General features: G+C 40.8%; 1 protein-coding gene across 2 annotated transcripts in view; it reads left to right on the forward strand.

Moving 5' to 3' along the window:
• The window catches only part of LOC117289148 (puratrophin-1-like), a 72306-nt gene that overhangs the window by 39760 nt on the left and 14581 nt on the right, over positions 1-17965 (forward strand). For both annotated transcript variants that reach the window (XM_033770142.1, XM_033770143.1), the window contains exons 11-15: positions 1257-1448; positions 12390-13331; positions 13629-13841; positions 14407-14580; positions 17651-17737. In XM_033770142.1, coding sequence (XP_033626033.1) covers positions 1257-1448; positions 12390-13331; positions 13629-13841; positions 14407-14580; positions 17651-17737 — 1608 coding nt within the window. The remainder of the gene's footprint in view (positions 1-1256; positions 1449-12389; positions 13332-13628; positions 13842-14406; positions 14581-17650; positions 17738-17965) is intronic.

Below are 17965 nucleotides of genomic sequence, written 5' to 3' on the forward strand. Positions count from 1 at the left end.
ACCCCCAAGGGTTGATTTCACAAATACTGACAATTTGTCTTTCGATGAATTTTATCACTTTGTGAAATTGACCCCTGGTCATATATGTATGTTGATGTGGCGTCCTTTGCAATTCAGCTTCTCAGCTGGGATTAAAGATGATTAGCCCTCCTAAATTATTATTTATTATTATATCAAGAGAGTTAAAGAAAATACAAATAAATTAAGGGTCCTGTAAAAATAAACACATCCCTGGACGTAAATATCAACAGCCGAGTGATAAAGATCAACAGCCGTAATAGCACAAGGTAAATTTGTTTGACAAACAACCAGTTGAAAGAGTATCGGTGTGTACCCCGGTTACCGAGCGTTGTTAAGGCATCTACAAGGATACAAAGTAGCAGAAGTTTGTTTTCTTCAGTGATTTGTGTTGCAGATGGCATAGAGACCTAGTGAACTGATCGGTATTCAATGACAGAGAGAGAGAGAGAGTGAAACGGACTTAGTATTTAGTGTGTCAGTAAGTCAAAGGTACCAACCGTCGATTTCACCAAACTCATTGGGTTAATCTTAGGACTTAAGACGAATTATGTTCTCTATCTAAAGATGTAGGACACATAGAACCCGTCCTAGTTTAGGACGGGTTACTCGTCCCAACTCGAGATAGGATCAATCCTAGCGTTTCGTGAAATCGGCCGCAGGTATCTAATTACACAGATGCCATGGAACCTCTGTTGCCCTGGTATTGGCCTTAGTGCCCCTACACAAGTTTCCCATAGACTTTAAAGATTTTTTAATGGAAGTGACCCCAGGAAATAGCCATCCCTGCTCTGGAGTAGGGTAAGCGGTAAAACCCCAGTTGTTTTTTGTTTTAACTGTGCAACCGGAACCCCGTGGAATTTGGACACAGTGTGAAAGTGTGCCAGGGTAACCTTGCGGTAACAAAACTACCAGGGGTGGATTTCACAAAGGTAGTCCTAACTTAGGACTAGTCCTAGGCAATGCTAAGAGATAGGACCAGTCCTAAGTTAGGATGAGTTACTGGTCCTAACTTAGGACCAGTCCTATCTCTTAGCATTGCTTAGGACTAGTCCTAAGTTAGGACTACCTTTGTGAAATCGACCCGAGGGCCTCCCTGAGGATTTGTTCCACTGGGAAGAGGTACAGTAAGAAAAGGGCTGAAGAAAAGGGGGCGTGGGGGCATGATAAAGCATATCATTGTTGGAATTGTTGTTATCGATCATACTATTCACAATGTTTTTATATTGTTTCCATAGCAACATATTGGCCGTGGTGAAGATCTCTTAGAGGATGCCCAGGTCCTTGCTGAGTCCTGCGAGACGGAACGCTCCGGAGTCAGGGAGATTGCTCGGTCCCTACGCCATCAGCTCAAGCTGTTCACCGACAGACTGGAAGACAAGAGACGCTACATTGAGGATGCAGGGAAGCTCTACACCATGCTGGATAAGGTATTTGTGTGGCTATGAATCTGAATCTCTGAAATAAATAGTCGACAAACCATTCTAATGGAAACATCACACCAATTTTTTTGTGAAGAAGACAGTGAAGAAATTGAAGTTTTAGATGTGAAAGGAAAGCCCCTGTAGGGAAAACCTATGCAGTCAGGTATGGACTGAAAAACCCAATCCACATTCAAGGCCCTGGTCCGGGGTTCGAACCGTGGTCCATAGACGTGAAAGGCAGGGATAGAAACCCTTTTAATGGATAACAGGTGTCTATGAGGGATGGGCTTTCTGTCTCGTCTGACACCCATGCAATCGATTGACACTGTCAATACAATCCACTGTTCAAGGTGTTAAGATTCACCTCTGCCCCCCCCCCCTCCCTCGTTGCTTCGTTAGTGGACTAATTAGACAGGAAATTCACAGTGGCTCCCGTTAATTCAATCCAGCACCATAGGTGTGTTCTCCGATTAACCTGGCTTCAAAAATCTTGTTCATACCTCCTCCATGACACCTCGGGCCATGGGGTGGATGGAGATCGCCCCCTCGGCTGTGATATTTATAGTGACTTATCTCCGACCCTTAATATGAGCTAATAAAATCTCATTGATGAACATCATGATGGGCGTTGTAGAGGGGTAATCCCCTTTAGCACCTGAGGTGATGCCGAGATGATGTTAAAAGATTCACACTTAAATTTACTACATAATCCCGGCGGTCACCTTTGGCGATCAGAGAGTCACTTTCGCTGAGATGTTAATGACATAAGTCTCGCCTTCCTTGACATCATGATGGGCGGTGTAGAGGAGTAATCCCCTTTAGCACCTGAGGTGATGCCGAGATGATGTTAAAAGCTTAACCCTTTAATTGAGTCCATAATCTCCCGACGGTCACCTTTGGCGATCTGAGAATCACCTTCACTGTGATGTTATGACATAAGTAGCGCCTTCCTAAACTAAATTATCAAAGATCATAAGTTGTAGTGAAAGACATTTCTTGAATGATTTTTTTTGGCCGGTAATCTTTAGCACCACCTCAGGTGATGGAAGGATTATGTAAGGATTATGTTTAAGATGAAATTTGTCATTTGGTTCCCTTATCCTTTCCATCACCTTTGGCTGTTGGAGAACAGTGCAGTTTCTCTCTATTGTCTGGTGATTTTTTTTTTTTTTTTTTTTTTTTTTTTTTTTGGGGGGGGGGGGGTTGTTAAAATTATCGGCTGGTAATCTGTTGCACCACCTCAGGTGATGGAAGGATTATGTAAGGATTATGAATAAGATGGAATCCGTCATTTCTTTCTCTGATCCCTTCCATCACCTTTGGCTGTTGGAGCTCAACAGTGTGTGTGTGTTTCTCTTCTTGACTGTCTGATGATTAAAGCCTCCTTCAGTGAGGGTTTTGTTGGAAATTCCGTGAACATTTTGTGATCGCCATCTCTGATTTTCTCCTCAAAACCAGTTATAGTTTTGAGTGGAGCAATTTATTATTTGTTTTTTTTTCTAATGCAAATTCGCTCTGAGCAAGGCTTCAAGCCACTCTTGATAATGGGCTACTTGTAGAAACTAACTCTATGAAAGAGTTCCACTTAATATTGTCACACTACTGGGAAATGTAACCTCTTTCTTAAGAATATTTCTTACAGGCTGCTTTCTCTAGGTTCCTCCTCTTTCTTATCTCTTCATCTCGTTGGTAACACGCCTGCTCAGAACTCTTGCCCTTACCAAATGAGACAGAAATAATGCACAAAAGAATGAATGGTTTGATACAATGAAAAGCTCTTTGCCTCTACTTGCCTCTACTTGCCTCCTCCCCCACACTGAAAATGTCTGGTTATGCCACTTCTCTGTCTTGACCCAGGTTTTTTCTTCTTCTTCATCTGAGCCATACAATAATTGCCTATTGTTATCTATTTCATTTTTTGCTGACACAAGAGTTGGATCTGAAAAGAACCAGTGGTTGACCGCTCGACGTTTCGATAAGTATGCTCTGATCGTCTTCATTCTCCTGAAGATGATCAGAGCATGCTGATTGAAATGTTTTCCGAACCAACACTATTCAAAGGAGATTTGCACATGGTGTTACTGCAAACCTGTCTTAGTTAAAATCTCTTTTTTTTGTGCTGTCATGCATTTCAAGATTGTAGATGTGGTAATATTTCATTTTATCGCGTAAGCAATGAAATTCTTTATACCCCGCATATTGCTCCCTGTTGGTGTTAGCTCTCATGAGTCAAGGGGAGACTTGTTATCCAGTCTAGGTTTTTCACTATAGCTCGCATTATGGCGTGTTGTGTGTTTGTGGGATTATGTTTGGTAGTGTTGGTTATTCAGCAACCAGTGGGAGCGCTGCTTACACAAGTTTGTATTGGTTTGGTTTACATGGTTGACCAATAAGGATTGGTATTGAAATTGAGTGGCTGAAAGTTTGGTGTGAGCACTGAGCATAATGATTGTCACTTTGTCACTGCTTAGTTTTGCATTACTTTTCATGTTGGGTTGGACTCGGATCCAGGTATCTGTTTTTATTGTTGTTGTCGGTTTCTTTTTCTTTTTTTGGTGGGGGGGGGGGGTGGGGGGGGCTGTCATACAATTCAAGATTGGGGAATGGGTTGGACTCGGATTCCAGGTGTCCTGCTAATTTTCTGACCTCCAGTCTCCCCCAAGATGAGTAGGAAACTCACCTTGTCCCAAAGATCTGATCACTCAGGACTTTTGATGAGACCCTTATGTAAGTCTTATCCTGTCTGGAGAGATGGATCAATCCAACGAGGTCGTTTCAAGCGAGGTCGTTTCCACGGGAAGCGGTTCGACAAATCAAATAGGTATACCTCCGGTTGACGTTAGATATACGTTAGTAATAGGTTCCTGTATCGATACGGAGATTGTTTAAAGGTAGGGTCAGAAGATTGCTAAAAACTCAAAATATTAACGACCTTAAAAAACTTCCTTTCAAACTTATATTTCCCCTAAAACAAATCATCAGACAGCTGTGAACCTGGTGTATTCAAGCAAACTGCCTGTATGTTAGAAACTGAACATTTTGGGGTTAACAAAATCCAAACTATTTGGAAACCTATAGCTTTACATTGTACGAACCCACTGGCATATGAGGATTCTTTCTCTAAGGGGGGCAGAGGGGTTGCCCGAAATTGGATTTGCCCAAAATCGTTCGAATATAAAAAATATATAAAAACAAGTTTCTAATACCAGATAATAATTTTTTTTTTTTTACACCCATACACCGATGTGTGTTAGCACTGTATACTCAGTACTATCCCGAGACCTGTGAACAAATATCACAGGCATATTTACTCGGGCGGGATCCGAACCCACGACTCTTGTAGGTATTTTTTTGCCTTCTTTATGCAATGTTTTCTTATTCTTGCTGTGCCTGAATTTTCCCCAGTGTTTTGCCAAAATGTAGGAGACAATTGCCCCCTTTCCCCCGTGGGTCCTACACCTATGTCCCAACCAATCGATACTGCCCTGAAGAGGCAGCTGATTCATGTGATAGTTCCATTAACTCTCTTATCAGTGATGTCACCGAGATTTCCTGCCCACAAACTCATCCCCCTCATTGCTCAGGAAACCCTCAATAGCGTATCACTTAAAAACACTTCTTCCGCTGCCGGCGACACAAAAAAAAAAGTTGTTGTTTGTTTCTTGTTTTATTAGCGGACAGGTGCCTCCAGGTGGGCTGATTGATGATAATGTCTTTACTAAAAGGTGATGAGAGCCGTGATTTCAGACAGGATTAATGGTGACTTGAGAGCGCTTAGTGTCAAAAACCGGGTTGAATTTATGACGAAGGGGGCTCTGCCGAGTGTCAATGTCGTGGGGCGCCAGGTGTTTGCCCCGGCGAGGAGCTCGAGAATAATAAAATCACACAGGTGTCTGGAGAATACGCCGCTTGAAGTTTATGGATATTTCCTGTGCTTAGGTAGACTGTGCTCAAAGCTGTACGTGCTGTTTTTATGTCACAGGTTCAGATCGTAGGTTTGTGTTAGAATTAGATTACACGTAGTTGGAATGAGATAATGGCCCTTTTACAAATAGCGATCAGTTCAGAGGATTTTGAACTGTTGCCTTGCTTTTCTAATGGTATATCCAATGAAGTTTTGAAACAAAACGGTTGCACAAAAAGGTCATTTGAATTAGCTACATTATATGGTTTCCCATCCCCTTAACCAACCAGCCCACCAGCAACCCAACCCTACATCCCTTTCTAATGAAGTTTTGAAATGAACGTTGAATGGGCACACTGAACGTAGAGCAAGGACAGCTCATCAATGCACTGAATTGGAAGTGTCTACATTGCCTGTTTCCTCATCCCCTACCCCCCCCCCATCCCCTCCCACCACTAACCATCCAGCACCCGACCACCCACCACTCCAACCCCAATGCCCCACCACCACAACACCTCTCCATCTCTACACCCCACCACCCAGTACCCACCTACCCCTTCAAATGAAGTTTTGAAACAATTGCCAAAAGCTCAAGCACATTTGAAATGGCTACATTGCTTGTTTCCCCATCCTCTACCACCACCCACCCTGCCACCCCCATCACCTCCAAAGTATTGAAACAATTTAGTTGCTGTTCAAATGATTTTGTACTCGTAAACTATCGTAAACTAAGCACTCCCTGATACATTGGGCAAGTTTGAGCAGTGACCATTTGTCAACCGCTAGTCACTTTGGCCGCAGGAAATAGGCCCCCCTCTTCTGGTCACTCAAAGTCCCTCGGGGGAATAGCAGACACTAGTATTGCCAGTCAATATGTGTATAAAAGTCCCTTGCTCGAACATCGTCATTGCTCCCCAACAACCATAACTACCACCCAAACCAGGAATGGATACATTTCCCCGATTGTACCACAAAAGAAAGGATCTTCAGTAGGTATAAATTGGTACCCATCTGACAGGTTTCTGGGTGTGGGTGAGTTGCCAGGGATTATGTGGCCGAGACAGACTACCAGTTAACCTGATTGGTTATTAAGCCTGGTAACTGGTAGGATAACTAGGATCTAATGGGATAAGCATCAAGGATTAGAATAACTCTCTTGGCTCATTCTGTGGTTTTGTGCGTGTAGTGTTTTTTGTTGTGGATGGAAGGGGGGTTTGGTGGCAATGTACAATATGGAGGTAGAATTTATTGGGCAGTGTTTCATCTGAAATGTTTGGTAGTATATTGGTAAAGTTTGAAAGAGGGGAGGGGGATATGGGAACCAGTTTGGGACAAGAAGTAGGTGAAGAATGGTGAGTTTTTGTTGCTGTACAAATGTTTAAGGAATGTTGAAATTTAAAAGAGCCTTTGTTTGGAATATGCTTTAATTTTTTTGTCTTGACTTTTTTCCTGAAAAAAAAAAAATAAACTGTGCAAAAAATCAACAAGATACGCATTATCCGTGCGTTTGGTGATGATTGTACAGAAATGAGCAGTCTCTAAAACGGGTTAAGGGCACAAGATTAGGAGAGTGTCAAGACTGGGACTCGAACCTAAACGAGTTGATCAGAAACACCTGAGCTTGAGTCCAGGAGACTCCACAGCCAAAGTTGTAGCCAAAACCACTGATTCAAACATGGCATGACTCTTCATTTCTGGCTCACTTTATTAAATCACCGACTTTTGTCTTCCGTTTTTGTTGTATTGACAAAAGATGAATCTGGGAAAAGCAAACACTGAAAGCCCTCTTTGGTTGACTGCCTGGGGATCTTGTTTACAATGCTCACTTTAGTCTGAACGGTAACCCTCATCTTGATGTGTGCTTTACCATTATTATTCCATTCAGGTTTTTATTGTCCTACCAGGTGTGCTTTTATGATGTCATTGTTGATATTAAAATGTCGGTGTTTCTCATTGGATGACTCGTGTAAACTTAAATAAGTACTTTTGGATGTCATTTAACACCCTTTAATGAGTTTATTAGCTGTTGATAAAAGACCCCTGTTACTTTTCATTTGCTGAGCATACCATAAATGTTTTAATTATTTTTTTGTGTATTATTATTTTCAAACTGAACTTTTTATCCTCGACTGGGAAAAATTAAGTAATATGATTTGATGGTAACACAAAAACTTTCGGAGTTTCAATTTGATTTTTTTTTTTATGATTGTGATATTTCTCAATGTTTTATCTTGTTTTATCTAGACCAGGGCCCAATTTCATAAAGCTGCTAAGCAGAAAATACTGCTAATCAAATTTGTTTGCTAAGTAATTATTGAGTGGGGCACCAGCCACAGTGACACTTAATGTAATTTTGGTTGGTAAACTGTTTCTGCTAAGCAATATCTGTTGTGCTTAGCAAGTTTTTATACTTACTTTCAGGCTTTGCGAAATAAAAGCCCTAGGCCAAATTTCACAGAGCTGGTTAAGCTAAACAAAAATAGATAAGCACAACCAAAATTATGGTTTACCTTAAAAAGGTTACCACCAGCCAAACTACCATGTCTCATGTACAATTTGTGACTAGTATCCTGCTCATTTCTACTTAGCAGATATTTTTTGCTTAACCAGCTCCATGAAATTGGGTCCAGCGTACTTTTTTTCTGTTTCTTGTGGTTTATTATTAGATATCATCATAAAAGAGGAACCAGACTTATACTTGTCTCTTCTTGGCCCAAACCACTTCACACTTTTGATAATTTACATAAGTCTGCAAGGCTCTCTCTCATCCTCCTCTCTCGTTCCCACTTCTCCTCTGCAAAGTTTCTCTGTCTGATGTTGACACAATAGATCAAATCAAACCTCCCTGGTTACTGATCCCTCTCATTGAGGATTAGAGTAAACAAAGCTGACTAGGGTAATCCCAGATTAGCCTGGTAACTTATCATGTGAAAGAGAGGATGTTTACCTACAGCGTGATTGGACCACTACAATTGGACAGGGCTGTTTGGTAATGGTTTGTTTTTGTTCCGAAGTGGTCAGTCAGTTGTTCGTTCAGCTGCATGACAGTTCACAACAAGGAAGCTCTCAAAGGTAATGATTCATTGTTGTTATTTTGGTGGTTGGAGCAGAGAGACAGTTTTCTTGAAGTTGCTTAGTTCTTCTACTAGCTTGAGAAGGTAAAAAAAACCATCTTCATTATGTCAATGATATTCTGTCTCAGGTCATTATGTAGAACTAGAAAGTCTTGAATCTTTGTTTGCTTTTCATCTCCACGTGGTTTCAAAACATAATCAGCATGGTGCGGTTTGGCTCTCTGGTGACCCCCTTTGTTAAGAGGCATACACTTTTTCTTTCTTTAAAAAAAAAGAAGAAGTCAAAGTTACTAATGTATTTTGGCTTCATATCGCATCATTCTTTTTAAAAGTGATTTATAATTTACCCATATTTTCACAACTTATACCATTCTGAGGGGATGTTGCCCATTGGGTGTTCTACAATTAGAATGAGTGTTCAAAATTTTCAAGTTTTGACCATGTAGAAAGGGAAATACATTAATGACATTGTGATACACGTAGGTTTCTTCTAAATGTGCCGTTCTCATGTTCCACAGTCAATACAGTCAAACAGCGGTTCCAAAGTCACACTGTTCCAAAGTAACGCCCTTCCACATGGTTCTAGCAGGATTGTTTGTAGATTGAATATATTTTTCCTATAATCCTCTGCCAGCAACTTAATGTACTAATTAAAAACTTCTCTGGTAATCATTAACAACTTCATTTGATGATATGGTGTGGCAAGTTAAGTTTGGTACGTGAGCCCTTGGGGCCAGCCATGAGGCAATTTACCGGCAGCCAGTACCAGGCAATCTCCAAGAAGAGAATCCACTCACATTTGAATGTTTGCACATAATTATTCTTGAAGATCTTAAGACATTGTATGGAAAATTACTCATGTGCTACCAAATTGGTCTTGTAGCATGCAATGCAGTGGGTTGCCTCCAAGTTGCCTGTAAAAGTTGCCTAATGTGCAAGGCCCTAAGAAGTCAGTCAAGCAAATGTGTTTCGCCAGGAGACAAAAAAGGCGAGTAACAGTATTAAAGACACTAGACACTATTGGTAATTGTCAAAGGCCAGTCTTCTCACTTGGTGTATCTCAACATATGCATAAAATAACAAACCTTTGAAGATTTGAGCTTGATTGGTCGTCGGAGTTCCGAGATAAGTATGAAAGAAAAAACGCCCTTGTCACACGTAGTTGTGTGCTTTCAGATGCTTGATTTCGAGACCTCACATTCTAAACTTGGGGTCTCAAAATCAAATTCGTTGAAAATTACTTCTTTCTCAAAAACTATGTCACTTCAGAGGGAACCGTTTCTCACAATGTTTTATACCATCAACCTCTCCCCATTACTTGTTAACAAGTGAGGTTTTATGCTGATAATTATTTTTAGTAATTACCAATAGTGTCCATTGCCTTTAATTGGCTGAGTATCCAAGTCAGGGAGTATTCCTCTGAGGAGAGCGTAGTTCAAATGTGGTCATAAGTATATTTCAATTGGATAATTTGATGACAATTATCCTATTTAGCACCATTGTCATTGTATAAAGATTGCAGAATTTAGCTTACAATATCCCGGTTAGTAAAAGAGGGCCCCAATCTGGGTATAGGTATATCTTGATTAGGATAATTTCATGAAAACTCAAGATTCGAGAACTAGGGCTATACGCCTCTCTTAATATTTATGCATGAGGTACGTCACAATGCTAACTCAAAACGAGGCGATGGGCTCAGCCACTGCAAGTGATGGGGACCGTGCGCCCATAGCCTCATTTTGGGTAAGAATTATGACGTCATGCATAAGTATTAAGAGAGGCGTATAGTATCCCTATTGGGAGGTTGAGAAGAGGGCTCCAATCTGAGTTTACTTGTTGGGATAGTTGCATCATGGGGTGATATGGTTTGATACGGTGAATCTCTGAGCATTAAATGAATATTCACATAATTAAAAGATTCCTTCATGGGGCCATTCCCTCCTCAATGAGTATACACACATTGAGATATGATGTGCATTGGGATAGTTAGGCTAATAATAACAACACACCTGAGCATCTATGTTGGATCTGACAGGGTATTAACAATTCTGTTATCATTGTAGTCCCTTTATCTACGCCTCTTCACTTCCATGTGCAAGTTGACCCAAGATAAGATTGCATATGATTGGTGTATTATATGATAGCAGTGTTTACACGATGCCTTCTATCTACAGTAACAAGTTGGTGCTGTACAATGCTGTCACCTCTAGGTATACCTATATAGCCGTGTTCGCACTGGATTAATAATTTGGGTAACTTAACCATGACGATGGGTAACATTCCGACGGGTTAACTTTCCCACCGTCCGCACTTGGATTTTTTTTTCCTCGGGTGAACTAACCGAGACCGTGGGTAAACTAACCGAGCTGGCCCCCTGCGTAACATTGAATAGTTTGATATAATCACAAAAATCTTATTCTTCCCTGACAAAACATGTCAGCTTCTTCGGGTCACGGACGGATGGGAGATTTAACCGAGTCGTCGTGTCAGCATTGGACTTTCTGGCTCGGTTAAACTGACCTGGTCAATCTTCCTGGGTACCTTTGGCTCGGTTAAACCCTTGCTCTATGGTTAAACTATACCCATTCGGGTCGGGTAAGTTACCTGGGAGGAAAACTTCCTGGGCTGTTCGCATTGGACTTAACATGGGTTAGTTACCCATTGGCTCGGTTAGTTTGCCCAAATTAAGTCCAATGCGGACAGGGCTTAAGACCATTGGGGTAGACCTTGCAAGGGGGCAGCCTCCATGGTGGAGGTTCCTCCTTGGCTGTCACATGGAGGAACCCCCCAGGCTGTCAGCAGTTAGAGGCCTGGAATGTATATCCCAAATGTAGACTTGGGTTCCATCTCATCTCGCAGGCTTGGCCTCAAAATCAATTTTTGAGCACTGTGCTTTTTGCAAAGTATTTCGAACATTGAACTGAACCCCAAATTAAATAAATACTTAATACAACCAAACTATATAGCATGAAAAGAAGGAAACCATTGAAAGCAAACCAAAAACCCATTTAAAGTAAGCTATAATTTTATTGGCCCTATCAGTTGAGTCACACTCAACTCAAGATTGCAACATGTTTTTTTTAAATGTTTTTTTTTTAGGGGGGGGGGTTGCAACAATTAGCTCGTTCAGAAAGAGTACACATGATGTCATGATTTTATAAACAGTGATCCAACTTTCCTTTCCGCAAATAAATTCGTAATATCAACAAATACTGTTTGGTGGGGAGGGTGTCTCCGCAGTGGTAAAGATTTTATGAAAACATAAGATTATGTAAACTCATGGCCATGTGATCTGCTTTAAGTTAACAAAGCAAAGACGCTTTGTATGAATGAAGTCATTCTCTTATACATGTAGCACACAGACCTTGATTAAAACCCGTGAATCAGCGGTTTGATGTGACGTCAAATGACTTAAATCGGATCTGTACCCAGGGTAGCCCCCTTTGTTGAATCAAGTCATTCTCTTAGCACACAGACCTTGATTAAAACCTGTGAATCAGCGGTTTGATGTGACGTCAAATGACTTAAATCCGATCTGTACCCAGGGTAGCCCCCTTTGTTGGTGATCATGAAAGTTGTCTATTTAGGAGGGGTGTGTTTGTAAACAGATCTGTGCAAGACTCGTGAGAAACGAAACCACCAGGAACCATTTGGAAACTTTGTTCATGGGGTTTTGTAGTGTGTGTGATTTTGTTCTGTCAAATACTTTGTCTTGACTGCAGATTCTTCAAGAATTGACACTATGTATGTTTTTAAAGAACAATTATGTTGCAGTTTATCTTAGCTTTAGCTGGTGAAAGGGCATTAACTATCAATCATATTTATTGATTTGAACACAAATATTATCATTAGCAAAATTTGCTTGTATATTAAATGTGGGCCATAGTAAATGTACATCTTCACAAGTCTGATTCTTTGTTAGATTGTTTCAGAAATATTTAACCTCTTTTTTATCTGTTTGATTTTCAGGCATATGCATGGGCACTAGATGGCATGAAGTTTGTTGCGTTACTCGGTCACGAAAAGAGCACCACACGAGAACAGTGTCGCGTCCATCTCTGCACCCTAGAAAAATACCTTCGTGACAACCCTCCCACGACGCAGGAAGCGTTTGCGCAAATGCGCTCTCTCTCCAAACAATTAGGAAAAGAGCAATGCATCCAGCAGTGTAACTTTGCACATCAGCGTTGTCAAGAGACAAACAAAATGATTCAAGATAAGATAGACAGATTGCACAGTGTGTTACGCGGTCGCCGATCGCTACTCAAGTACGGGTCCGTGTCAAAGGGCACAGAGAAGAAGCAGAATGCTCTGTATCAGAGGAGTGCTTCGGCCATTTTCGACGGGCTTAGCAGCTTTGGGCTGCAGTCGACAAACAGGGCAGGGAAGAATCAGTTAGGAGGGGCACCAGACACTGATGGGGCACCAGGTAAACAAGAGCTGCTGCGTAAGGGCAGCCGAACAGCACCCCCAAAGCAGCATAGAGACTCTTTACATAGTAACGGCTCGGTTGACTCGGGGATATCGGTCGGCGAGAAGGTCTTAGAGAGAGGGTCTCTTCCTTTATCGCCGTCTTCGATGGACTCCCCGAATGAATTCTCCGTGAGGCAACGCAAGATGGCTGCTCTGATCAAGCCTATCAGTGAGGTTGTTGGACGAGAAAGAGAGACTAGCAGCTTGGAGAAACTCGACGAAGGATACGAGGAACCTGAGGCTGATGCTTCGGAGACACAACCAGAGGAAGCGACGAGCTGCGCTGAGACGCCAAAGAGGAAAGTCTTCTCCCTGATACTGTCCAAGAGACTTGATGGAGACGAGGCTTCTGAGACTGAGGAGAAGCAAGATGCGGTGTGTAGGAAGGCCAACATGGAGGATGAATTCCAACTCTCAGATGAGGAAACTTCGGAAGCGGTCAGTGTCCATGATTTCTTCAAATTGTAACTTTTTTTTTTTAAAGCAAAGATTTTACACCATATAAAACTTGCCAACCATTTCAAGTACATAAAGACTATTATTGTTTAGTTTTATACATGTGTGTTCATCTTAAAAACCTTTTTAAAAAAAGGTTAATCCAGCAAAAGTCTGCATTGAAACAAATTACTGGGTTTTCAACATTTTCATAGTTGTTCTTAGAGTACATGGGGGAATTTTTGAACATGCTATCAATGTTAATTAATATTCCATAATAACATTTGAACTCCGGCACAGATTGAGACGCATTGGTCACCCCAGGACGCAAATCGTCACATCCGGAAGTCTGTCTCCCAGGCTCCCGGTAGCCCACTCAAGCTTGAGATTGAATCCAATGACAATGTCTCAGCTAACAAGGACCACCCTAACTACAGACGGCTTGTGCTTATCTTAGATGAGATGATCCAGACAGAGCAGGATTACGTCCTTGCGCTGAAGTACATCATAGAGGTAAAAATCAAGGAAGGTCTGGGGTTGAATTTCTTCAAGGAATACTCATAAAAAAATATTTCTTCATAAATTGTTTTATTCTTGCATGTGGATTTTTGTGCATGAAACGATATCCCAGAAGAACTCATAGATCCTTTTTGATCCATTTTGATGATGGCGCAAGGGGTGTAGCAACTTAATTCTTTAGTAGGTTTGTGGGTGGTTGTCATTTTGAATCAAATCACGTTTGGACAAACTGTTGGTTCTGCGAAGGACCAGAGTGTTACAGTGTTACAGTTGAGTCTAAATTTTGGGAACATGCTCTGTTCATCTTTAGGAGTAAAGAAGTAAACTAACCTGCTTGTTAACTTTAAACCTGCTCAGTTTTATTTCCCACATAATGCAAAGCTTCAAAAAGCACTTCCATTACTCTTTGATTTCTCCATTATTACTTGTCAGTAAGCTATTGCTGTAGTTTTAAGAAAACTAAAAATAAAAGGTTGGTAATAAGTTAGTGTAGTTGTAATAAGTAAACCTTCCTGTTTCATTGATTTTGTGTTTAAAAACCTTTCAAACTGGTTTTCAGAACTATTTTCCGGAGATGGATCGGGACGACATACCGCAGGGTCTGAGAGGCCAGCGCAGTGCCGTGTTCGGTAATCTAGAAAAGATTTACGAGTTCCACGATCGTCATTTCCTGAAAGCTCTCAGTCAGTGCCAGAGCGACCCTCTACAAGTCTGCCATTGCTTCTTGCAACATGTAAGTAAACCTCCTCCTTCAGGAATTGTTATTATGTTAGTAATATATTTCTGGTGTGAAAACCAACGATAGATTGTGCACTCAATATATTCATATGAATTTTTGTTGTCACTTTTAAAGATTTATTGAATGTCTGTGTGGCTTCGTACGGAACAGTTGGTTAAAGATTGAGGAAATTATGTTGATTCGATTATGCTTGATGTGCATCAATCAAGAGAACTATGACAACCCGACTATAGAGGGCAGTAGTCAACTCAACCAAAAGTTACCCCTCAAGCGTTGATGTGTTACCCGAATCAAATTAGTTTGTGGTTGTGGTTTTCATTATATCAACAGTGAATCCGTGTCAGTTTTCACCCTTTTGATTGATTAGTTTCTGAAGTGCTGTTTACTCTGTGCTTACCAAGTTCTCTTGGGATAAACTCAAACCAGTCCATATTTTTTTTTAAGTTTTAAATTTTGTTTTGCTTGTCTCCTTGTCTGTGGTAATTCCGTCTAGGCTGTGTTCAACAAACTTTGGTTACTCTGACAGCCTCATACTCTCTTTAATTTGCAGAGATTATTAACTACTTCCAAGTCATCTTATCTGCGATTATTTCATTTTGTTTATTTCTCTTACGAAAAGAGAAGAGAAAAACATTTTGAATTGAATTGAATGGCGTGTCATGGCCGAGCGGTTAAGAGCACCGGATTCAAGCTCTGCTGTTTGATCAGCAGAGTTTGGGTTCGAATCCCGGTCGTGACACTTGCTACATAAAATTGAGGAGGTAGTGCTTTCTGCTCTACCGGCCAGGCTTCGGACTGATGATACCCAAGCCTACATCCGTATGGACTGTAAAAGGGGTAACCCTGTTTCCTCCCTACATGTAGGAGTAGGTGGCAACGGCCTCTGGACAAAAATAATTGAGCCCACACCTTGAAGTGGCCTTCAGGCTTTGTATGCCTGGCGACTTGCATGAAGTTTTTGCAACTGCCCTCCTAAATTTGGCCTCAGCAGTGGGGAGATTTAGGTACAGTAAGAAGTAAACAAACTGGCCAGAGAAATCGAGAAAGGTTTTTTTATCTTGAGACTAATGAGACATCTTTTGAAACAAGACACAAAAGGGCTTGCAAGATGTACATTAATTATTTGAATGTCTTCACTTTGAGACAATTAAGCACTTCATGGATTATAATTTAAAGGCAGTGGACACTATTGGTAATTACTCAAAATAATTATTAGCATAAAACCTTACTTGGTAACGAGTAATGGGGAGAGGTTGGTATTATAAAACATTGTGAGAAACGGCTCCCTCTGAAGTGACTTATTTTTCGAGAAATAAGTAATTTTCCACGAATTTGATTTAGAGACCTCAGATTTAGTACTTGAGGTCTCAAAATCAAGCATGTGAAAGCACACAACTTCATGTGACCAGGGTGTTTGTTTCTTTCATCATTATCTCGCAACTTCATTGACCGATTGAGCTCAAATTTTCACAGGTTTGTTATTTTATGCATATGTTGAGATACACCAACGGTGGAGGCTAGTCTTTACCAATTACCAAAAGTGTCCAGTGTCTTTAAAGCCACTGTCGTCCCAATACAAAGGGAGAGAGAGAGAACAAAAAAATAAATAATGTCGTTCCATCAAGCATTTCTCCATGAAGGGATTGTGATGTTTGCAATCACCGGGTCATCAAGTGGGTCCACAGGGGGCTTCAAACTCAATATTGCCCCACGAGAAATCAGCCGAGCGAAATAGCAATCTAGATCTCCAGTCACACTTGGAGAAAAAAGAAAAAGGGCAGTCCAACATCAACAAAATTAACCCCATTAAAAATATGAATACCAACTTCACACTCTGCCCCACAAATGTAATGAACTTGAAGGGAGGGGGGAGATGAAAAAAAAGCAAACAATGTTGGATATTTAAAGAGGGGACTCTTTGGAAATGTTAAGAAAACAGCCTGAAGTGCTTTGTCTGTGGTTTATTAGCCACCAGAGTCTACTGGGGTCCAGAGAGGCAAATGAGTTGTAGTACAGGTGGTTTAGACTGATTAGAATCGCATAGGAAGCCTTAGAGAAACAAACCCTCTGGTCCTTTGCTCCGTTGACAGACTCCACCGGGGACTTTCCACAGAGACCAAGGAGAAAAACAAACCTTAGCAGTTGTTGATTCATAGATTCTGAATGTTGAGATAATTTTAAGTAGGGGTTGAAAATTAGGGGTTTTTCTGATTTGATTATAAACGTTAATGAGCCGGGATAACATTGTCTTCCGTTGTGGGTTTTTATTTTCTCTTTTCTTCACCCGAGTTGATTTTGTCGAGCGGAGAATGCCTGGGGTGAATATTTTGGGGTTGATTATCAGCGCGCCTTGGCTGGAAATTGTTAAATACATGTTTTGTTAATTCTTCCTCTGTGGAAATTTGATCAGCCTTTTTTTTTTGTTTCATATGCAGCTTCGGAGAAAATTTCTTTGTTTGAGTTTATTAAATTTAATGAAGATAAATTGATTAAAAACTTAATTTGATGAATCAGAAGAGTAAAATAGAGCCGTTTTGAATAGCATGTCCTACTTTTTTGATGATCATGTTATTTTGTTTTGTGGCTGTCAAAGTTTTTGAACAACTTAAGCGCTGTTCATACTAGACGACTTTCCTGAGGAAGTTCCAGGGTGACTTTGATTGACAGTGGGTGTCACCATAGAGCTAGGGTGTCACACATGAATTACTAACCCTGGAAAAATGCCTGTTATTTCTTAAGCAGTAGCTACCCCTGCTTGGGGTAGGGTTTTAAGCTAAAAACTCCTAGGTTTAGCGTAGTAAGTGTGCCTATTTCCCAGGAAAATTTTGACGAGTACGAACATGGGATGGGCGTGGGGTTGAGACTAAAATCCCCAGGAGTTTGCTGGGATTTTTATTTTGCCGTGTGACAAGGGCTTAAATAGTTCATTTTAGAGAAATGATCTAATTATTCTTTTCATCTTGTACAATTATGAGTTTGAAGGGTTCACACTCAGTCATTGGAGTTAAATTCTTTGGTTTCTCATCTCTTATTAAATTTGTGGTCACTTTTTGTTCATATGCAGAAAAAGGGTTTTGGTCTGTACGCACTTTACAACAAGAACAAGCCGAGATCTGATGGCTTATTGGCTGACTATGGTACATTCTTCAAGGTGAGTCGCCAACTGCTTGAACGAAATATTTAGTAATGAAACCTTATAGTATTATGGTACATTTCTATGAACGAAACCAAGGACGCCTCAAAAGTGAACTTAATTACTGTAGCTTGCAAGTCGGAGGAAACCTGTAAACAAAGGTGCTTACTATATGTTAACCAGAAACACAGGGTTTAATCCCTAATGTTTTACAATTAAGTGTTCTGGGTTCTTTTACAGCAATTC

Source organism: Asterias rubens, chromosome 4 (assembly GCF_902459465.1).
Source record: "Asterias rubens chromosome 4, eAstRub1.3, whole genome shotgun sequence".
NCBI classification, from domain to species: domain Eukaryota; kingdom Metazoa; phylum Echinodermata; class Asteroidea; order Forcipulatida; family Asteriidae; genus Asterias; species Asterias rubens.